General features: G+C 44.8%; 2 protein-coding genes across 3 annotated transcripts; one reads left to right on the forward strand and one right to left on the reverse strand.

Annotated features, from left to right (window-relative positions):
- The first annotated feature begins 658 nt into the window (after window positions 1–658).
- NXT2 (nuclear transport factor 2 like export factor 2) lies at window positions 659–11,141 on the forward strand. 2 transcript variants are annotated; one of them, XM_086619738.1, is made up of 4 exons: window positions 659–732; window positions 4,810–4,896; window positions 6,036–6,180; window positions 7,098–11,141. In XM_086619738.1, exons 1-4 carry the CDS (start codon window positions 727–729, stop codon window positions 7,274–7,276), a joined length of 417 nt encoding a protein of 138 aa, XP_086475864.1. In that variant the 5' UTR covers window positions 659–726; the 3' UTR covers window positions 7,277–11,141. The 2 variants fall into 2 exon arrangements, with proteins under 2 accessions (XP_086475864.1, XP_086475863.1); XM_086619737.1 differs by lacking the exon at window positions 659–732 and adding an exon at window positions 2,541–2,570.
- A 5,309-nt stretch (window positions 11,142–16,450) lies between these two features.
- Window positions 16,451–16,807, reverse strand: KCNE5 (potassium voltage-gated channel subfamily E regulatory subunit 5). The gene has a single exon (XM_086619912.1). It carries the CDS (start codon window positions 16,805–16,807, stop codon window positions 16,451–16,453), a length of 357 nt encoding a protein of 118 aa, XP_086476038.1.
- Window positions 16,808–22,854: the final 6,047 nt, after the last annotated feature.

The following is a 22,854-nucleotide window of genomic DNA, read 5'->3' on the forward strand; positions in this document are numbered from 1 at the left end:
ACTCTGGCCTGGACAGAAGGAGGGGACAATGATGGCCATAAGTCTCACAGTACCTTTTTTTTCTCCAGATTCTGGTGGACCCTTAGTGCAATTTAGACCAGGTTTAGAAGCTGTATTGTAGCTAAGATTTTTCCTTCTAGTTTTTCGTACGTTGGGAAGCAAAGTGCTACTACCATTTGAAAGTAAAGTCATCTCCGAGCCTGATAAATGTCTCCTAGGGTGAGGTCAAGAATTTTACTACTCTTTTTACCAGTGCTCCAAAACTAGAGATGCTTCCCAGTATTTATATACCTCATTTTTCCTCAAAATGCAATCTGTGTAAAAGCAAGCTGTAAAAGGGACAACTGGAAGCAAGAAAGACATTCTTCTTCCCAGGCTTTAGTGCAAACTGAGCAGTAGTAGAAGGAGATGGAAAAAAGGGGCAGCTGAACTACTGCAGCTACAATGCTTGCATCCCCGGTGCGAAGTGATTACGGAGCGTGCTAGTTCAGCTGCACGCAGGTTAAAGAAACCCATGGTGATGTGCTGCAAGTGATGTGTGTAAAATCCTCCTCGGCTGATGTGTATGATGCAAGGTGTTGTATAAGTATTTCATACTTCAGACATCTTAATAATAGCTACTTGCCCCATTTTTGGTTTGTTTTTGCAGGACACGAGGAGCTGACTTTGCACGATCTGCCAGCAACAAGACTTGTGCTAAGGCTGTTACTCTTGCAGGTTTCACAGATGCATGTGAGTAAATGAAGAGTTAATGCTTTTACAGATACTTATCTCATTTCTATTGTTTTAGCCAGATTGTTCACAGTCTCTGTGATAACACAAATAGAATTCCTTTGCTCCACTAGGATTTACAGTGGTCATTTCCTACAAATCTGGCTTTTTATACACATTGCCATCCATATGATGGCAATAAACATTAAATAGATAATGGATACACCAGATGGGAGTGATTATTTTTTAATTTTACACTGATATGTCTCAGAATAGAGTTAAGGTAATGATGAAGGTAAAAAATTAGAATTGCAGTTTTCAGTTCTGCTATTGTCTCCCTTTGTGATCTTGAACAAATCATATATAGTTTCAGTGCCTTGCTTTTTTATTTGGAAATTGATGATAGCTCTTCATATGAGAGAGGTTTCACAGAGTGAAAAATATGGTGCTGCAGTGACACTTCAGATTTCAAAGGGGAGGATGTTTAAACGTTTGTGTTAAGCAATCTCCGTTGAGTAGTTAATTCAGCAGAATATGCTGTTCCATAGTGATACAACTCCTACACAGCAGTGACGAATCAGTGTACAGCAGACACTGCTGGATGGGATCCAAAAAGGGCACAGCCTCAGATGCCCCGACCCAAACTCAGTCCTCTCCCAGCAACCCTGTCACAGATGCACCTTCCCATTCCCAGAGTGTTTATCACCTTCGGTACATGATTTCTTCCAGTCAGCTCCACGTCATCTTTAGTAATTAACTGCAGACCTCTTGAGGCTCGTCAGGTCTTTTCCTGTTATTCATCGCATCGTGAAGATTTAACTAGCCAGCCTTACAACTCGGCTCGTTCCAGGAAAACAGTGCAGGTTTCCTTCATGCGCTTGCCCGGCTCCCTCCCGGCAGCGGGTGGATGGGCTGGGTGCGTTCCACCCTGCTGCCACAGGCAATCTGGGGAGAAAAGGTGCGTGTAAGCACCAAGAGATCTACAATGTGTGTAGAGTCAGGGGCACAGTGCTCATGCAGTGCCCTATTTTCACAGCCACGGTCTTCCAGACAGCGTCCGGTACCTATGACCGTGTTATCCCTGATAGCAAGTTGCACTTGTGCTATCAGTTAAGTAACTAACAGGTGCAGTTCTCACTCTGGCTATCGGCTGGGGTACGTAAGACATCTTTATCATAGAATCACAGAATGGTTTGGGTTGGAAGGGACCTCAAAGATCATCTAGTTCCAACCCCCCTGCCATGAGCAGGGAAACCTTCCACTAGATCAGGTTGCCCAAAGCCTCATCCAACCTGGCCTTGGAACACTTCCAGGGATGGGGCAGCCACAGCTTCTCTGGGCAACCTGTGCCAGTGCCTTGTTTTATCCTTGTTCACGTTCACAAATTAATATACAAATCACTTAAACACCACTTGTAGCAAAGCACGTAAGCCTTCTCAAAGCATTTTCACAACTCCGGAAGACCCTAAAGTACCCAAACTCAGCGGTTTTGTTTGCAAAAACATCGGTGATTGATTCGATACGGCAGGGGGGGCCGCCCGATGCCCTTGAACTTCTCCCAGGACCGGGCCGGCGCTGCTCCGCGACACTGATTGCCGCGATCGCCACGTTAATCACAGCTGAGCGCCAGGCGGAGCCGCTCCGGCCCTGCGCTGCTCCCGGTGCCCGAACGACCGCTGTTGGCGGAGCGGGAGGACGGAACGCCATCGCCTCCCCGCCGCGGCATCGGGGCGCGGCGGAAGGCTTTGGGCGGCGGGACGCGCGCGGCCGGAAGCGGCGGGCCCGCGCGCGCTGCGCATCCGGCGCCCTCCCGCCTGCCCCGGCGCGCGGCGCCTCGCCCGCCCATGGCCGCCTCTGTGGTGAGTCCGCGGCGGGCCCGGGGCGGGGGCAGCGTCGGCTGGGGCCGCGGCTCGGGGGCTGCGGAGCCGCCTGCGGGGAAGCCTCGCCGGAAGGCGGCATGGAGGGGAGCGCGGTTTCGCCGCCGCGGGCGAGGGCCGCGGTTTCAGGGAGGGCCGGGAGCGGGAGGGGCGGGAAGCGCCTCAGTGCGGGTGTTCGCACGGCTGCGTCCCGCCGGGCCCCAGCCCGGGGCTGCTCCCGGGCAGAGCCGTTTTCCACGTGGCCGCGGCCGGTTCCCCCCACCCCCTCCCCGCCGTTCCATCTCCATTTCCAGCGCCCGCAGCATCCCTGTGCAGAGCCTGAGGCCAGGCGGTGCCTTCCGTGACCAACCACCGCCTGCAGAGGCCGTGTAGGTGGGCTGACTTCTGGGAACCGGCCTCAGAGTCTTCAAGGGGATTGTTTGTTTGTTTTTGTCATGGCTTTCCTGTTAAGTAGTAGGAAGAAAGATTCCTGAATGAGGTGATCAGACACTTGAACAGGAGCCCGAAGAAACTGGAATCTCCATGCTCGGAGAAGTTCAAAACATGGCTGGAGATAGGGACCCTGAGCAGTCAGACCTGGCTTTGCGGTTAGATCAGGCTTTGAAGTTGGCTCTGCTTTCAGCAGAGGTTTGGACCGGATGACCTCCTGAAGTTTCTTCCGAACTAAGTTGTTCTCAGAATCTAAAACCGTGTTCTGGGCTATGGTTATAAAGAACTTGTCTGGAGTTATTTTAACATATTGTTAAATAATATCTTCAGAACTTGTCTGGAGATATTATAACGAAGCTTATTTTCCATTTGATTTTTATCGCAGATACCCTAGGAGCTCATCCCAGTCTCCTGGTGTTTCTGTACTGCTCTCCCTCAGCCATTTGGTGTGTTGTGGCAACGTGTTGGCTGCCGGGTGGAAAGTGTCTGTGTGCTGACTGAGAGGTGACAGCCATCAGCCAAATAACTGAGTTACAGGCACTGCTCCCTTAGCTGAGAGGTCTTACGCTCTTTGTCTCCTGGTGCCAAAGAGTTTCTCTTGGCACTTGCTGGAATACGGCAGCTTTAAGACTATTCTGTCGTACCTATTTGGAATTGGCATGTGGGTTCAGAAGTTTGTGGAGAAGATAAGAAGGTGGAGAGCAGGCTCGTGTCCTTGCAGAGGGAGGTCAAACGAGTAGTATGTAGTAACATGGGAGTATTTGGTTTTGTGGAGTAAGCAGGGATTATTTGATAGGCCAGTAAGTGTATTGCAGCGTGGAGGTTTCTCGGAATTGAAGTGTTTCTTGTGGTAATACTGGAGGAGTTGGTGGTAGGTCTGGTGTGTATTCATTAGAGACTGTCGAGTCATTAAATTGTGAAGTACCGATTGGGTTGTGAATATTGATAATGTAATGCTGAAACAGAATAATTATAAATGGTAGTATTGTAAACAGAACATCATAACAGAACCAAAGGCGCTTCCGTAGAGGTATGGACAGGAAATTCAGAATCACTGCCTTCCAGGATGTCACAGCTCAAGGTCTGTGAGAGATCAAGGGCCAAATAGCCAAACAAACTGAACAAATAACTGAATGACATCACAGTGCAGTGATGTGACAACAAAGGCTATTATCTTTGGCTGAGTAACAATAGAGAGATGGAGGGAAAATGATGAGATTTGAGAAGTGTTTGATTTTTACCTGTAGGTATAGCACTGGAGTGATCGATGCTGGAATACATCCAGCATGTGTGTGTACTCTTTCTCTTTCTCTCATTTTTATATCTATATATCCAATTATATATATTATTAAATTTTATATATGTATATATGAAAGTGTTTTGAAAAATAAGACTCTGGTGGCAGTGTGATGGGGTTCTTGCTAATTTTCAGAAATATGTTGAATAAATCTTGTCCCTTAACTTTATTTCAGAACAGCCATCACAGCAGCAAATGTTTTCACTGACTGTTCACACCACTGGCACCCAGCTGTAGCCCATTTTTCAATGTAAATATTTACAATTTAAATACAATAAATATATCAGCATTCAAAATTAATCTTAAAACTGTCGCCTGGCTAAAAGCTGGTACCTCCTGCAGGTAGGAAAGGAGTTTGGAATCAATTTCAACATTATTTGACATCATCTTTCAGTGAGGGTGGAACCAAACCAACTCGGTGGAGAAATTGCGTAGATGACTGGGTTGCATAAAATTGCTTAACTTAAGTAATCTGGTATGATTTCTTCTCTCTAGGATTTCAAAACCTACGTGGATCAAGCTTGTAGAGCTGCAGATGAATTTGTCAACATTTATTATGAGACAATGGATAAAAGAAGGAGGGTATGTAGATATTTTGACAGTAGTTAGAACTGTCTTGTGCGTTTTTTGCTTGCTTGTCTAACTAGCATTACACTTGAAAGCACCTGGAATTTGGTTAGCCTGTGTTGTGTTGGCCAAGTGGAGACCTCTGTTCCTCTTAGACTGCCCTGGAGAGGATTTTACGCTGCTGTGCAGCATTGTTGTGAAAGGAGCCTTGTTAGAAACTGCCTTAGACGACTTCATTGTAATAGTTCAGTTCATGTCCAACTATGTTTTGCAGGTACAGGATTTGGTCAGTACAGGCAGATAAAACTTGCTTTATTTGTCTCTGAGGTCAGGATTTAGCTTATTTTTTCCCAACTTCTTTTCTTAGCAGTTATCAGTTCTATTTCTGGGAGTTTTCAGGAGTGCCTGAGGATGAAGTGGAGAGCTCTATCGGGCTCTGAAAGTCTTCATGGACCACGTGGTTGTGGTATCATGTAACAGATATTTGCATCAAAAGAGAGCTGTGAAGACTATTCCTTGGAATGTTAAATGTGTTATAATTGTAATTTAATAACTTTTAGATATATGAAAATATCAGCAGGTGCATGTTACTTTGCAGTCACTGTGCATGAGCAGGTTAGGCAGATATGTATCAATAGCTTGAGTCAATAGTTAGGCTGTTACTCAGTTGTTAACAGCTTATGAAATGTTGGGAAGTTCTGGTCTGCTGCTGCAGGTCACAGTCCTTTTTAAGTTTCCACTGTTCATGCTCTTGTTCACTTTTTTTTTTTTTTTCCAACTGGAAACTATACTTTCCTGACATAGTCTGTGTTGCGTGCACACACTCCCCAAAAAATTCAGCGATAAACTTATTCTGGAGAGGTAGCACTGTCCTTTTGTTAGCAACTAGTTCAGTTCTATCACTACCTTTGTTAAAGGCATCTCATCAGCATTTAAATTTTGAGATATGTGAGACAGTATGCAACTTATAAAGGAGAATGTGTTTAATTCTTGGTCAGGAGCACTAATTGTTACAAGAAGCTAATATCTCAGGAGGGCATTTTATCTATTGAAGTAAAAGAACAAATCAACAATTCAAAGAGTATTCTTGTGTATGTTGTCCACCATATGTGTTTACACATTTCCCCCAAATATGTGTTTTTATAATCACTCAGGCCTTAACAAGACTTTATTTGGACAAAGCAACGCTAGTTTGGAATGGTAATGCAGTGTCTGGGCAAGAAGAACTGAATAAATTTTTTGAAATGTTGCCATCTAGTGAATTCCAGGTTAATGTGTTGGACTGCCAGCCCGTGCACGGTAAAGTTGTATTACAATTTCCTTATTTTTCTGTCTTTCTATAACTGTTGAAAGAGAACTGCAGTGATAATTCTTTCTTTTGGAACAAGCTTAGAGAAAATATTGAGGGTTGAAATGTCAAGTTGTGCATAAATAAAACACAAATCAAGAACCGCAGCAACTCCACGCTTTCGCTCGCGTCTGGGAAAACATTTTAAGGAGTTCTTTGTTCAGATCGTATTCAGATGTGATGTGTTTTCATGTGTTGAAAAAGTCTGGCTTACCAGGTGATGTTGTCCTTGACAGTGTCTGAGTCGAGTGGCCTCTGATACTGACCTGCAGTGTGATGTGGATCAAGTCATCAACCTACACGTGCTTGTGGAGAAATTTTCCAGCTGCTGCAGCATACTGTGAAAGTTTCTCCGCACGTGCTTTGGTTTCTTTGCATCTAGAATAGGTGTTAAGTTTTTCAGATTTCTGATTAACAGCTGCTGAAGAAGGGCTTACGTAATTGGGGCATTAATAAATTACTTCTAGTGGGTATTTTGAGAGTATAAGTAAGGAAAAAGCTCGCGGTCAAGCGTGCTTGCTTTGCTCTGCTGTGAAAAAGATACAGTCTCTAACAGCAGGGAAAAAACTGTGCAACTTGCAACATAAATGTATATCTCAGATAATTTCTAAGCAAAAACTTGTGCTCTAAAATGAACAACATGAGATGAAAGTAGAAAAGCCATTAAAAGGCAGCGTTGGTGAGCGCATACACCATTGTCTGTACAGAAATGATGCCACAAAGCTGTACTTTTCATGAACATGTAACCAATTGTTAGCCTATAACTAGTGTAACCAGAATCAAGTGCAACTTCTACATACGTTTCCTGCTTCTTTACCTGTTGGTCTTTCTTTGAGTTGTTTGCTTCATGCTTTTTCTCCTTGTGAAGAGCAAGCTACTCAAGGCCAGACGACAGTCCTCGTGGTGACGAGTGGGACAGTAAAATTCGACGGCGACAAGCAGCGCTACTTCAATCAGAACTTCCTGCTGACAGCACAAGCCACACCGACCAACACAGTGTGGAAGATTGCCAGTGACTGTTTCCGCTTCCAGGACTGGGCCAGTTAGGGAGGACTGGCTACGGAAGTGACCTCTCTCATTCGTCACGTTGACGCCAGCTGTACGGACAGCCATTCTCCACGCATGGGAAACGCTCTTCCTGTTGCATCTGTCGTTACGGAAAGTCTACAGATGTTTCAGAGTTGATCCCAGTGACCACGGGTTTAGTGGTAAACAATCTTAAACTGTGAGAGGTTGTTCGTGTTAGTTGAACCTAATAAAATGCTGAAGGCAGTGAGCTGTGTTGGAATCATTCCTGAGATGCCTTACGTGCAGCTATGCTGCCACTTCCAGACTTCTTGTATGTGATGCTGAATCTCTACTATTTGAACACAAAATCCTCTAAATGTACAATTCTGACCAAAAGTGATTTTTTCAACTTGAAAAGATCTGTTTTTACAGCAGCATCTTCCCTCTTTTGCAGAAGATGCTTGTGCATGTAGATAAGAGTTCTGAAAGCTACCTACTCTTGGTTATAAGAGACTAGGAAGGACTGACAATACTTTCTACTGTTTGTGAAAGTAGCAAATACAGCTCCTGAGTGTGTAATCTCTCAAAAAATCCATTGGAAAGTTAATATTTCTTTATTTAGTCCTTTCGTATCAGAGAATCTCATCAGGTTTTCTTCTGGCTTGAGCTTCTCAGACTTTGGTTGCAGTTAATTTACACTGATTGGTATGTAGGGCACGCTGAATGATTCAGAGCTCCTGTGCCAGCAGCTCTTGTCACATGCATGTGCAGGACTTCAAACTGATTGTTTTTCTTTTGAAGTCTTACAGTGTAAGAAATAGGTCAGTTACATAATTTCTGTTTGCTTTAACTGTTAATTCTGTTGCTATGAAATTTGGACTGTCTTTCCCATATTCAGTCTGCGAGTTTTGAGTCCCAACTGTCTTTTCAGGAAACATTGTAGTAAAAAAGTGGCACTGAAAGTGTGTATTACTGTGAAGCCTTCAATTTTCCTCTTCAGTACTGTTACTCGGAACAGGTGCTTTGATTATTTCCAACTTAGAGGAACAGCTCTGAACACAAATACCATCTTTTTCTCATGCAGATTTTTACTGTAGTTTTCATTTTCTTTTAAAATACTACCTTTAGTTATTGATTCTGATTTTTGTGTGTGTGTGTGAGTCTTGCTTTAAATTTGCAGTTTAAAGCTTTCAGCTGCTTTAAAATAGTTTTCAAGACTGCAGGTTAAGACTGTCCATCTCAACTTGGGAGCTTAGAGTGAATCTGAATATCAGCAGATCTGTTTCAAACTGGTACACTTCCGGTTTAAGTGGAGTTAAAAAAAAAAAGAAACCTAGCTCTGTATGTGAGAGTGCCCTTGCTTGTAAATGGAAACACATGAGGGGAATTTGTAACTCTGATGTTAATGCATGTTGTAATGACAGCAGCAACCTGAATACAAAAGCAGTTACAGCTGCAGCTCACTTTTCTTAAGACTTAAGTTGGGAAAACTGTGAAAATGAGCAATATCTAACTTGTGTGAAACATCTTAAAGCTTCTGTAGTTTGCGATATGATCCCACAAATAATGGGATGTTTAGGTGAAACGGATGGTTTTATTTCTTTTTAAGGCACTCCAGTCTTTACATCAGTTAAGTTAGAATTAGTAGCCTGTCTCTATTCAGAAGCTGTTTGTGTTCCAAACTGTTGTGTAACTATTTTTCAGCCAGAACAATATGAATTCCTGCAAAACAACGCAAGAAGTCCAGAACTTTTGAAAACTGTAAATACATTGTTATTTCTGTATGTAGTGAAGAAACGATCGCTTTATTTAATTACAGTTTGTTCTTAACAGAATATGCAAGGGTCATATATTTGTATTTCTTCTACAAGTTTGGAAAGAAAACGTAGCCCTAAATTTGCCGTTACCGGTACGGCATTGTTGAACTGTGACACTGATGTGATGTGCTTTTCTGGTTTTTTAATTACTGTCGATTATGTAAGTAGTGTTACAGATCTGCTTTTCATACACAAAACAGGTTTTGACTTTAGAAATGTAGTGATGGGCACAACCGTAGCGTTTGCTTCTTGAACTTTGAAGGCAGTCACCAGAACACACGCTTATCTCTTTGCCTGATCCTGGGAGTAAATACTTACTGGATGTTTTCATTCAAGTTTTAATTTATATGGTAGTTTTTAAGCTTTTTGTAGGCAGATTGGGAGATCTAGAATGTGCAAGGCAATGTTTCAATCAGGTGTTATTCTTCTCAATTACGCTCCTGCTATTCAAATGCAGGCTGCTTTTAAATCTGCCTTCTGCAATTAATATTAAAAAAAAAACCTGAACAACCAAACAAAAAAAGCCACTACTACCTGGAACATTGCTTAGAAAGCTTACTAACTAGCCTAGCTGGACAAACCCAGTGTAAACTCTTATTTGGGAAGATGTGTAGTTGGAATTGGACTTGGTATGCATACGGGGTTTTCAGAGAGACATTTATTAGAACATAATCGCTTCAGCATAGGGAGAAGTGCCAGGTAGGTGCTGCCTATTTCCATCAGCTTCAGTGAGGATTGCTTAGGGTGATTCAGTACTACCAGGATTAGCTGTTGCTCTTTATAACCAAAAATGCTGGTTTACAAAATGTTTTTATGAAGTGTACTAAGTGAAAAAGTAGCTATTAGATTAAATTGATTATTTTACAACTGAGTAATTAATGGCACAGACAAAATCTCTTCTGTGCTACCTGGCGACGTTAGGGTTGCTGCAGGTCTGTGCTGCTTGTTAAAACTCCTGTGCCGAAATTGGCAGAAGAGAATGTACGAATGCCTTTGATTCTGTTCAGTACAAATCCATCTGCCTGGTTTAGAGTTCGCTGTTGCTGACTGCTGTAATATCTGAAATTTGATACATTTATCACCTATAAAGTGAACATGTTGATGCTCTAAACTGTAAACAGGTGCCATGGTTTAACCCCAGACGGCAGCTAAGCCCCACGCAGCCACTTGCTCACTCCCCCCCAGTGGGATGGGGAGAGAATCAGCAGGGTAAAAGTGAGAAAACTCGTGGACTGAGATAAAGACAGTTTAACAGGGAAGGCAAAAGCTCTGTGCAGAAGCAAAGCAAGGAATTCCTTCTCTCCCTCCCTTCAGCAGGCAGGTGTTCAGCCATCCCCAGGAAAGCAGGGCTCCATCACACGTAATGGTGACTTCGGAAGACAAACACCATCATCGCAACGTCCCCTCCCTTCCTTCTTCCCCAGCTTTATATGCTGAGCATGACGTCATATGGTGTGGAATATCCCTTTGGTCAGTTGGGCTCAGCTGTCCCAGCAGTGCCCCCTCCCAGCTTGTTGTGCACCCCCAGCCCCTCACTGGTGGGGTCGGGTGAGGAGCAGAAAAGCCCTTGATGCTGTGTGAGCACTGCTCAGCAGTAACGAAACCATCCCTGTGTTATCAGCAGTGTTTCCAGCACAAATCCAAACCACAGCCCCCTACCAGCTACAGTGAATACAGTGAACTCTATCCCAGCCACAACCAGCACTACAGGAGTCAATACTACCATTTTTTACTATTTGATACCAAGTTATTCATGTAAAACTGGTCAGTGAAACAAAATCAGCTGAGCACTTCCACAGACCAAGTTGTGGCTGCTGAAGACTTGATAGATTTCTCTTTTGTGTAGTTTCTCTGCATTGTCTTTATCAGTCACTGGTTTTATGTTGCTTTGTTCTTTTGGCACACTACGGTTAAATTGACTTAAACCACTTGTGCTGTTCCTTGGAATGGAGACAAGTGATGGGTTCTGGTGGTATGAATGATTTGTTCTGGTGGTTTTGATACACATACACTTCCTTATCTTGATTGGAGAAAAGCACATTATAAAGAAATGCTGTTTTATCGGTAAAGTAACTTTCCATGCTTTAATATGTTTCGTACATTTTTGAAATTGTTTAAGATCTCTTGTAAGATTAATTTAAAAACTAAAACCAAAACAACCTACCTGATATTCTGCTCTTTTTTTAATTCTTAGAAATTTTCATAGTTTATTCTTTTGATATTAAAAGTGCAAGAAATAATTTGTGGCTTCCTTATCTTTACTACTTGTGCTTTAGGTACGAGTTGTGTGTTCTGATTGTTGCAGCATGGTGCAACAGGCTGGCTGTGAGCTCTTTGTCAGTGCTGCAATAAAAAAAATGTGGAATGGGAATCCTATAGCAAATGTCTTGCTCAGAGCACTGTCAAGCAGTAAACAGCGTTGAACTGGCTAAAGTAACACTCTCAAATTGACGTTTCCCTCTACAATTTACTGAAGTTTAGACTGCTGTCCAACAAATATCTGGGTGAAGTCAAACAAAATTTGTGCCAGATCCTTGGATTGTAAATATTTTCACTGAGAACATATATTGTGCCTCTGCTGTTTCTCTGCTAAGAAGAAATGAAACACTCAAATGAGGAATGGTTCATGTGATAACTGGTGATTTATTCACTTTATTTTGCTGTTTAAAACATCAAATTACTAATGAACACTCACACAGTGCAGATAGCAGCTTTTGGTCGCTGGCAATGAAAAGATGTAAAGCAAGGTGGAAGCAGATGTTCTGGAAGCGTGTTCCAGAAACAATTCATGCCGAATAGATTGTAAAGTTCTTGCTGTGTTTGAAGGCGTGGATTTCAGTGAGGCTTTGCCAGCAGTCCCTTTTTGTGATTATCCTGAGCGAGGCTCTGACAGCTGATGCAGCGTAAAGGTTTAAGAGCGCTGGGAAAAATAAATCATAGTTAGTGCCAAACCAAAAGATATTTTTGCACGTACGTTGAAAGCGAATCCAGAGATTGCTCTTTCAGTATTCCCCCTGGGCTGAAGAAAAGAATACTTAAGTCTTTTTAAACAAGCTTTGCTTTTCTGATGCTAACAGAGAAGAAGGTTGTTGATAGCTGGGCTTACTCCTTCAGAAGGCTGGGGTTAATAATACAAATAAATCTGTCTTGTTATCTTTTGTATCTGGTGATTGAATGGACTACAGAGACTCTTTGGCCATTTTGCCCTGCCTCAGGTGCCTTAGAATATACTATTGATGGAAAAAGGTGTGTTGAATTTCGGTGACTTCATTTTTGTCTTCTTACAGTCTAATTCAGTTCTGTCCCAGTGGGTTTGCAGCTTCATGGGTTTTTTTTAAGGTTTTCAACCAGTACACAGTGTATTGGCCTTACTAAAACAAACAAAAATAAATGGATGTTGGTGCTGGGCTTCGTACTTATTTATCAAGGTCTCTGTATGCCATAATATGAATTCCTCTTGGGTGTTCAAGTACTTTGCTGTGTGTATTTGTGCCAACAGAGTAAGAATGAACTCGGTGTGAACTTACATTACCAGCTCTGCAATGTAACCTGTCAACTACAGCATGTTCCTAAGTTCTGAGCGTTTAAGGCACATTTTTCTTCAGAACTCAACACATCCATGCTGAATCCTTAGGCTGCTCTGGATGGAACGGTCTGTTGGGGCATTGTGAGTTCTTATGTGTAGCTGAATTGATTTAAGAGGCTTGAATTCCTAATGGACTGATATTTTGCTACTCTGAAAGGCTTAATTTTGTTATATTTCTCCCAGTCCTGGGGCGGTGCTGCTTGGTAGGGCAGTCTAACCTGGTTTCACAGGTTTCCAGCCAAGCTCTGTGGGTGTTGCTTTCATTGGAGAGTCTACAAGAAACTGGGACCTTCATTCAGGTGAATAGTTCTGTCGTCAGAGTCCCATAGGACTTCAACTCCCCTCTATAACTGTCCCCTGGTACACTTTCCTCTTTTATTTGTGATTTAACAAAACGTAAAACAGTATGTGAGCTGTAACAAAAAATGGTGCTGTGTGTTTATGGGAAAAAGATAAAGTGTAAAAGAGCAGTGTGCTGAAAAATATTCTGTATCTTTACAGCTACAGGTTCTACGTCATCTTGATAGTGAGAACACAAATAAACAAGGGGTTTATGATTCTATGATTCTAAATGGAATTACAATTTGTGTAGTGGAATTCCACGGGTTGTTATTCCCTGATGATTGGTCAGATGTGAGACAGATACAGGGAATAAAAACAATTTTTATTTTCTTGCAGACTTACTGCACCCAAAAATTACAATGAGGTGTAAATATAGGTAGTAATAAATTGGCACTATTGTTAGAACATATGATTCTAAGGTTTGTGACCTCATATAGGTAGGAATGCAGATTAGGTAAATCTTTCTGTCTTAAATCTGGGAATATAGTCACTTACCTTTGTATTCCACACTTTCTCTAAGCCAGGAGGTATGTATGCATGTGTCGAAGCCTATATTCATAGAATCATAGAATAGTTTGGGTTAGAAGGGACCTTTCAAGGTCACCTAGTCCAACCCCCTTGCAATGAGCAGGGACATCTCCAACTAGATCATGTTGCTCAGAGCCCCGTCCAACCCGACCTTGAAAGTTGTTGAGTACCTCAGCCTTCTCCTTGTCAGTTGTGTCCATCAGAGGGTACGCTTTCTTTCACCTTCCTTTTCTGGCTGATGGACCTGTAGAAGCTCTTCTTGCTATTGTCTGTGTCCCTTGCCAAGTTCAGCTCCATCCACACCTCAGCCTTCCTCGCCCCATCCCAACCCAACCGGGCAGCATCCCTATACAGAATTCTGAAAAATTATCTACTAGAGACACCATGAGTATTAGAAATGTGTGAAGTGAATGAACAGGTGTACGTAGCCAATTGCATTTGCATATTTCAGTATTTGCAAATGCATGTTGTATTTAGGCATATCTGTATGTGGTGTGTGCCTTGTTCCAGTGTAAGCTCCAGTTAATGCGTGATAGTGTTATCTTATTTAAACATCTGCTTGGACTGCACCAGTAAGAATAGGTGGACTGATGTAAATCACAAATTACTACAGTTCACCGAGACCTTGTGATTCTTTCAGGTATTGAAAGGTACAGATAGAACAGCAGATAATTAGAATTGGATGTTTTGTTAGTTACTTGGCAGGAGCTCTTGTGCTTTCTGTATTTGTGAGCTGTGTGAAGAAGAGTAAACTTCTTTTTAGGGAGGACCCAAATACAGTATGTTGCCTACACTTTGCATTTCGGAGGGTGAGGGGGAAGAGAAATGGATTATGAAGATACGTGATCAGTGGTGGTTGTTGGACGCTGGCTGAGGGACTGCCACACCGCCTCAGATTTGTCTCTGGGATGGAGCAGTGGGAAGCTGTTAGTAACCAGCTGATATTAAGTGTGTTAAGCACACGTTTTAGTGTCCAGTGCACTGACCCGTTGATGTGTGCAAATCTCTCGTGCTCAGAAAACTGACAGCCCTTCCCCTCTTCTTGTCTAGTCGAGCTGCGCAGCTGGCACTGGAGTTCCCGAATTCTTTCTCAGCTGTCACTCTGTGACGCCATCCTGCTGACGGGCAGTGGTCAGGCAGAAAAAAAGGAGGTTATCCCTGAGACAGGTTAAATAAAAGGTTTTGGATATGCATAATGATTTTCTGTATAGGTGGAAACTTTGATTGTGGCCACCTTAATTCTGATTGTACTGAAGAAAATCCTCCCAGAAAATCTTCTAATGGGGCTAGTACAGTGTTTTAGTTATCCCAGTGTCAAAGTTCATTAGACAGTCAGCTTCTACAGCTTAAAATATGTGTATGTGTGTGTATATATATTGTCTATGGCTCTTCAAAAGGGCCAGGTTGATGTTAGCGCTTGCATTTTCCAGAGATGCTGTCTGAATCCTCGCAGATGGAGGTAGCCGACCAAAACTTTTACTGTTGTCTAACTACATGAAGGGGATTTTAAGAATTTTGACAGTTACTTGTTTTTTCTGACACGATGCTGACCAGTACATTTTCTTTGCTGACCTAAAGATTTCACGTACACCTACCGATACAATGCTGACATATACTACTGTTGCATATACTCCCACTGAAATTGGTTCTGGAGCTTGGATTTTTTTCCCTGCCTCATACTTTTTGATTCTTAAAATGTCTAGGTATTCACAAGATACTGTTCGATATCTGATGGTACTTTGTGATTTGGTCTGTGGATATTGCAGTTCCACAGTGACATAGCTGACGGTAACTGCCAAGGATAACTCTCAAGGATTCTTTTTTTTAAAATTCATCCCTTCAGGTATCCAGTTTACAATGATTCCCCATGAAGTTACAGCAGAGGTAGCAAGATGCACTAGTTCCCAAATATAAGAACTTAAGACCGTTTTGTTGTTAGAAAGAATATGCTTGAGCGCTATATAGGATATCTAAGTCTATAACATAAAAACCTCTCCTCCTTTGAAGTTAATGTCAAAGCTGCTTTTTCCTGCAGTGTAGTTTGGATAAAATCCAAATAGTAATTTGTATTGTGCGCTGCAGTGTTCCTAGTGAAGGTACTTTTTCCTTGAAACTGTTCATTAATCTTTATCTGAAAAAAAACCATCCCAAAACAAGAAATGCTAGACCGTTAGCATGACTAGAACCCGGAACCAACCTTGGCCTGCCCAGGCTTTTTCATAAGAAGTGCACGCTGGATGTTGTTTTAATCTTGAGGTTTAATTGTACAAAGATATTCTTGGAATCGCACATCTCTGTGTGTGGAAGGATGTTATTGATGGCTTTAGAAGTTACTGTGCATTGGCAAAGCCACAGTATCGAGGTGAGGTACTGATGCTTTCCTCATGGGAACAACTTCAGTTTCTAAGCTTTTTGTTTTGGTAAGTGCTTCCACATAAGCCAAACCAGTCTCGCTTCGATAGAACGAGACCTGACCCTTCAATCCATTGCACCTGGCATAACTCTCGATGCTCTAAAGTGAGAGGAGGGCGTGTAATACCGTAATGGAGCTGCTTTTGATTGCCCGAAATGCTGCCTGCAGTAGTGGCGTTGTGGTCAGGTAGCAAGGTGGAATACAGACTTTAGAGAAGACGACGTTAAAGTAAGGTCTAAAGAGGATTGATGAGAGTGGTCTCTACGTACGTAATGCAGGTGTTTATTGTAGAAACGCCGTACAGATCAATCCAAAGAGGTCAAGCACAGCCCGGGCTGCAGGACGAGCCCTGAGCGCCGTCCGAGCGGTCCGGTTGTCATCCCGGGCAGCAGCCGGTCACGGCGCGTGGTCCTGCGGGCAGCCGCGCTGCGGGGGGCGGCGGCAGAACGGTGCCGCCGCCGGGACGCCCTGGAGACCCCACGGACTCTTCCTCCTCCCTTCCTCCGCGCCGTCCTGCCGCGCCGCGCTCACATCGCCAGCCGCTGGCCCTCGGCGGGGCCGCCCGCCCCGACCGGCCGGCCCGGGCCGCCGCCGGCGCGGCCCCAGTCGCGCTCGATGTAGAGGTGGTAGGGGTCGTGCTTGGACTCCAGCTTCCGCGAGCGGGTGTAGGCCAGGATGAGCCCCCCGGCCAGGCAGCCGTAGAAGATCATGATGAGCAGGATGTACAGCGACGCGTCGCCCCCCGGCGCGGCCCCGGGCCCGGTTCCGGGCGCGCTGGCGTTGCCGGTGCCAGTGGCGGTGCCGGTGGCGGTGCCGCCGCGGCGCAGCTCCCGCAGCAGCGCGCTGAGCAGCGCCTGCAGCCGCCGCGGCTCGCTGCAGTTCATGGCTCCTGCCCCGCCGGCGGGAGCGCGCCCCCTGCGCGCCCCCTGCGGGCAGCGCGGCTCCGCGGCGGCGGCACGGCGGGCTGCGCCCGGGCGGAGCGCTGGGTAACGGGCTTCGCGCTCCCGTCCCGATTTAGAGCTGGAGCGAACATCTGGGAGCTGAACGGGTGACCCGGCTGTGTCCGTACTGGTAGGGAAAGCTTTGGGAGCGTGTCGTCAGTATCGCGCCTGCAGTTCAGGTGAAGCGGTTTATGCAGGGATTCCAAGGGCTGAGCGCTCAACTCGAGAGGTGTCAGCCACAGCCTCGCCGCCTGGTGGCTTCGGGCTGTGCCTTCTTGTCGGCACAAATCCAGCCGGCCCTGCTGCCACCCCCTAAATCGGGAGGAAAGAGCCTGGTGTTTGCAAAGGCTGATTGCACTTCCTCTCGGTGCCAGATTTCATGCAAACGCACGCTCCCACGCTGGAAGGGATGAAATAATGTTTGAAAGGTGCAGCTGGAAAAAAAGCAGTCATGCAGAAAACAGCTGAGCAGTCCTCGTGCCCGTGCCCCTGGGAGCGGGGCTGCGCGGGTGAGACCGCTGAGCCCTGCTGGGCACCAGCCTGGCTCCCGCTCCCTCGGGAGGGAACTGAGGAAAATCTCCTTTCACTCAGAGAACAGTGCAAACCGAGAACCCTTTACGGGCTCCCTGAAGTACAGAAGCAAGATCTTTCATGAAAGTAGATGCCTGGAAAAACACAGATCTGCCAAAATAAAGCCAGGAAGGAGCTGGTTGTAGTCATCTGGGCTTTGGCACCTTATCAGTCCCGTTGCAGGGCTCTTTGTGGAAAAGCCCACGGGCCCTGTGTGCCCTGCGCGAGGGATGTTGCCCGGCACGGTGCTGGCAAGAGTACCAATCGATACAGACGCAGGTTTGCTGTTGGGTGGTGTGTAACTGAAGAGCAAGGGAATATTGCAAGGAAAGGTGCTGGGGCATAAGGAGCTTGAGCAGCAGCAGCTGTGGCGGTCAGACACCCAGAGGCAGAGTTAATTGGAGTAATTAAAGCAATTGGTAATCAGCTGAAGAGGGTCTGTTCCTTAAGCAGAAAGGCCTGGAGAGGACTGAACAAAAGCGGGCTGGGGGTTAGGCTGTTCCCAGTATGTCTGCACTGGAGAGGGGCTGAGGCTGCAGCAGGCAGGCAAGTTACCTTTAATTATTTTTTTTTGTTCCTCTTAAAGCTCTGTGTCTGTAGTTATGGTGGTTTGTTTTGTTTTTTTTTTTTTTTGAAATCCTATGAATGCTCTGAGGGCCTCAGATTTTCCCTGCTTGTTTTATCTATTTTTAAATTTGGTTGTTGCCATGCTTATGGGTGAAGGTGGCAGCTGCATGTGTTACAGGTTCACAACCTCTCCAGCATTTAGAGTCGTTTTTACATTGTGCGGTTTCTTTGCCTGTTTCCAGGAGGTGGCTATGGCTGGGCGTTGCGTTCTGTCCCATTTTCCTCTCGCTGCTTTCAGGAAAAAGGATGTATTTTAACATCAGGCCAGAACAAGTGCCCATCCGTAAGGGCAGCTGGAAAGGCGAGTTGGTGTGGTGTTGACTTGGGCTCTTCTGTGTGGACAGCGTTAGGCAGGAGCGCAGTTTTCCTGGGTTAGGCTTTGAAAGAACAGCTGCTGGGTTTCCCCTCGTGCTTCTCTTTAGTCTTTAAGCTGCTCCAGAAGAAACACTGAAAATTGAACACTTCTGCAACAATGTATTCTCCCTCCTTTTTTTTTTTTCTCTTCCCGTAAGAGTTGAAATTCATTATTTCTTGTTTCTCCATCAGCAAAATCTAACTGAGAAATCCTCTGGTTTAAGGACAGTTACGATCTCCACTCCTCCCAGCAGCAGTGGAATTCACAAGCTATAGGGTAGGAGTGAGAGATTGCTGCCCACTCCGTAAGGCGTGTTTCTGTTGTGCGTACGGGTGGGGTTTTTTCTCATAGGAGCCCTTTTACCAAATCCTGCCTCTTAAGCAAAGTTTTAGGCTCAGATATGTTGCTGGCTGTACTGGGTTTGTGTGGTGGGGTTTTGGTAGCAGGAGAGGGGGTGCAGGAGTGGGTCCTGTGAGAAGCTGCTAGAAGCTTCCCTGGCTCCAAATCAGACCTGACTCTGGCCAGGTCTGAATGCACTGGGGATGGTGGTAGTGGCCCTCTGGTAACATGTTTAAAAGGGGGGAAAAAAAAAAAAAAATTAAACCCTCAAAACCAACAAACAGCTGGGGAACTTGCAGCAGAGAGAGGGGGGAGGCGCAGTCCTTGCCCCCTGCCTCCTGTGTGGGCACCTGTTGGTGCTGGGCTCCCCGCTCCCAGAGAGCACCTGCTGGGCAGAGCTCATCCTGCCAGGGTGCATTGGACCGGTCAGGAGAGAGGAATGGAGCATGAGAGAAACCACTCTGCAGACACCCACGTCAGTGAAGGAGGAGGAGGAGGAGGAGATGCTCCAGGTGCCAGAGCAGATTCCCCGGTAGGCTGTCCACCTGCAGCTGTGGAGGTTAACAGTGGAACAGAGATCCACCTGCAGCCTGTGGAGGACTCCGTGCCAGAGCAGGTGGATGCCTCTGACCCTGTGGGAAGCCTGTGCTGGAGCAGTCTGTTCCTGAAGGACTACCCCGCGGGAGGGACCCACACTGGAGCACTTCATGAAGAGCTACAGCCTGTTGGAGAAGTTTGTGGAGGACTGTCTCCCATGGGAGGGACCCCACACTGGAGCAAGGGAAAGAGCATGAGGAGTCCTTGTCCTGAGGAGGAAGGAGCAGCAGAGACATGAGATGAACTGACCACAACCCCCATTCCCCATCCCCCTGCACCACTTGTGGGGAGGAGGTAGAGAAATCAGGAGTAAAGTTAAGCCCAGGAAGATGGGAGGAGTGGGGTGAAGGTGTGGTAAAATTTGGGTTTATTTTCTCTTTCCCTACTCTGATTGGTAACAAATCAAATTGACTTTTTTCCCCAAGTTGAGGCTGTTTTGCCCTGACCGTTACTTGGCAAGTGATCCTTCCCTGGCCTTGTCTGGACCCTCCAGCCTTTCTTTATCTTTTTTCCTCCCCTCCCACGGGGCAGGAGGAGTGAGCAATCAGCTGCCTGGTGCTCAGTTGCTGCCTCAGGCTAAACCATGACACGGACATCTTGCTTTTTCATTATCTGCAGGTGACCTACTGAAAGTGTGTTGGTGGCTAGACAATGGCAATGAAATAGAAAATACAATAGGTCATAGTTTCTACTACAGTTAGAAGGGTTGAATATCCATTTAGAATCTCAAGAGAGCCAAAACCCAGAGTCTGATAGGTTTTTCTTCACACAGTGCCAGGTTTAATTTTCTTTTCTATAGTATGATTTTTTTTGTTGGTGTGAACAATTTTCTTGGCATCTCTCCTCTGAAAGTAAGGATTTATGAGTTGCGGTGTAGCGTCTGTGTGCAGAGCTCCTTAAGAAGTCACTGACACCACTTGTGCATTTCCACTCCTCACAGCAATATCATTACTGTGCTACTGCATGGGGTCAGAGATCCAGGTTTTAAAAATAACAAGGAAAATAAAGTCGCAAGGTGAGAGTGACGCTATTACATAAGAGGTAAAAACATTCTGGAATGCAGTGAAGATACAGGCTTTAGGAGGTGACTGCCCTAAGCTGTACAGGGCAGGTGGGGCAGGGATAGTACTTTGAACGTAGGGACAGAGTTGCCCTGGTTAAACGACCCTGATTAAATTTTATAAAAACTGGCTCCTTGGGTCAGGTTGGGTTTGCTTAGACTTGAAAGACGGAAAGTAAAGTAGGGCAGGCAGCTACAGAAACAATGTCCTGTCCTTCGTGTTCGCTCCCTGGGGGAGCACCGTAAGCAATAAGCTGATCTGTATCCAGCAGGAAAGCTTTGGGTTAGATACTGCGGTGTTTAAAACAAATAAAAACCCCAACATCACCTCCCAGGGCCGGGACTTTTGTGAAGTACTGGAACAGTATGCGGACCCACCACCCAAAGTTGCAGTTGGGCTGGTTTTGTTCTTAAATCGGCTCAACAGGAGCCTGTAAAAAGTAGTCCAATGTTGTTTCAAATCAAGAAGTGCTGAATTACTTCCCCTGCCACTTCCTTATCTGTGTTTTAAAAAATGTAAAACTGACATCTTTTTGCTTTAGCATTGTGATGATACAAGATCACCTCTCAGAGCGATAGGTGTTTGTGCTCAGGGTCTGGATTGTCTGAAATGACGAGGATGGCACAGATGTGCTCATACCTCTGTAAGAGAGGCCAGGTGAGGGTCAATGCAGGAATAAGCACGTGCAACAAACACATGGTGACTTGTGCCATCTCTGCTGATGTTCATTGTGAACCAGGTTATTGGTGTTGCAAAATGGGAGAACAGGTGAAAAATGCAACAGATTGTTTTGTTTTAAAAGCATAGGTGAGGACTCTGAGGATCAGACTCTGTTCCCGGAGCTCTGCTGTCAATGTAATTAGCTTTGGTCCAATGTCAAGATTACACACTTCTGACTAAAGACAGTTTTGGACAAATTACCTGTGATAATCTGCTTTGTTAAAACCTTTCCCATTTCCCAATATAGTATGGATCTGATTTCCTTTGAAACAAGTCTCTCGCCAATAAAGGTGTATCAAGATTCTAGACACTACAGTGCCTGTAGCAAAGCAACAGCGCAAACACCACCCCATTTCTGTCAGACTCATTCAAATTAAATTACATGAAAATGACAGGCCAACAAAAAAGTCTATTTAGTGTAGTCAGCCCTAGTCCTCCATGGCTGATGTAATCCTGTCATGTTAAAAAAGCACAAACCTAAAAACCAATCAATAACCTACTTTGCACCAAGCTAACTGGGAGTGTGTTCTGTTTATTAATCTAGTTAAGCTCCCACTGCTGTAGAATACCTGACTTCTGAGTGCATCATTCAGAATTCCACGTAAGCAGCAACGGCAAGTTTTACTGACGCTATTTTGTAAATCGTTTTTGTGGCATCTTATGCAAAAGATGCACATTGTTTGTTATTTTTAAGATTCTAATGTTTAAATTTTAGCCTTCAAAAGTGAAATTTATTTACTCTCATGTAAAGAGAGCTCAGCCATTAGGCAGGCTCAGTAAAAAAAAACCCAAACCACCAAACAACAAAAAAACCCACACCAAAACCAAATACATGACCATTTATTTCTTGCGTTGCATGTAATTGCAGAACATCACTAATTTGTCATTAGTACCCGATGTAGTTATTTGAAACTGTCATTCTGGGATGTGGTAGATTTGGGGTTCAATTTTTTTGACTGAAAATCAGTGACCCATGTGCTCAACTCATGCCCTGTTCCCTATACAGCCAGAAAGTGTTTGATGGGAAGGGCAGTTCACCATCCAGCTTACTGGGCAGGCAGCTCTCCATCGCATTATGCTCAAAGTTCTCCGATGTTGTAACAGGCACTAAAGTGGCACTGGGTGGTTCAACACCACCTCGTGTGCTCGTAAGGGAATAACTCATTCCTTTCTCTGTTTATACTTTCTTTTTCCTTGCAAGCCATTTAATGACATCATGCTCTACACACAGCATCGCTGTTGCATGATGTGCAGGAACCAGGTCTCCTCTTCCAGCCCCCACCCAAGGGTCTCTGTCAATCAAAGCTGTTCCTGAAAGGCGTTTGTGTAACCTTCATTGACTCTTGAGGCTCTAAAGACTTTTGGAGGCAGAGATCTTGAGCAAGTAGTTCAGTATTTAGTCAGGAATTGTTTTAAAGTTTTGTGTTTCTTTTAAAATGTCTAATAATAAATGTCAGTGTGAACTTAACTCTTTGTTCCTCCTCTTCCACTGGTGACAGCTCTTTTGTGCCTTTGTTAGGGTAATGTTGTATGTAGTTGAAGGTTAATCATCTCATTCCTCTTCAGACCAGCTGAACTCAATTATCATCTCCCTTCATGGATCAAGCTTTCTAGTCCCACAAGCACTGTAGTTATACCCTGGCCTTCTCTGGGTATCCCACGTGTTTTGAAGTAGAGGGCCTAAATGTGATCTTTTATCAGACATGCCTGAACTGGATTTT

Source organism: Tauraco erythrolophus, chromosome 13 (assembly GCF_009769465.1).
Source record: "Tauraco erythrolophus isolate bTauEry1 chromosome 13, bTauEry1.pri, whole genome shotgun sequence".
NCBI classification, from domain to species: Eukaryota; Metazoa; Chordata; class Aves; order Musophagiformes; family Musophagidae; genus Tauraco; species Tauraco erythrolophus.

Coding starts and splice junctions, on each gene's coding strand:
- NXT2 (XM_086619737.1), top strand. Junction 4,897..6,035: donor CAATGGATAAAAGAAGGAGG/GTATGTAGATAT, acceptor ATAATCACTCAG/GCCTTAACAAGACTTTATTT. Junction 6,181..7,097: donor GGACTGCCAGCCCGTGCACG/GTAAAGTTGTAT, acceptor CTCCTTGTGAAG/AGCAAGCTACTCAAGGCCAG.
- KCNE5 (XM_086619912.1), bottom strand. CDS start 16,807: ATGAACTGCAGCGAGCCGCGGCGGCTGCAGGCGCTGCTCAGCGCGCTG.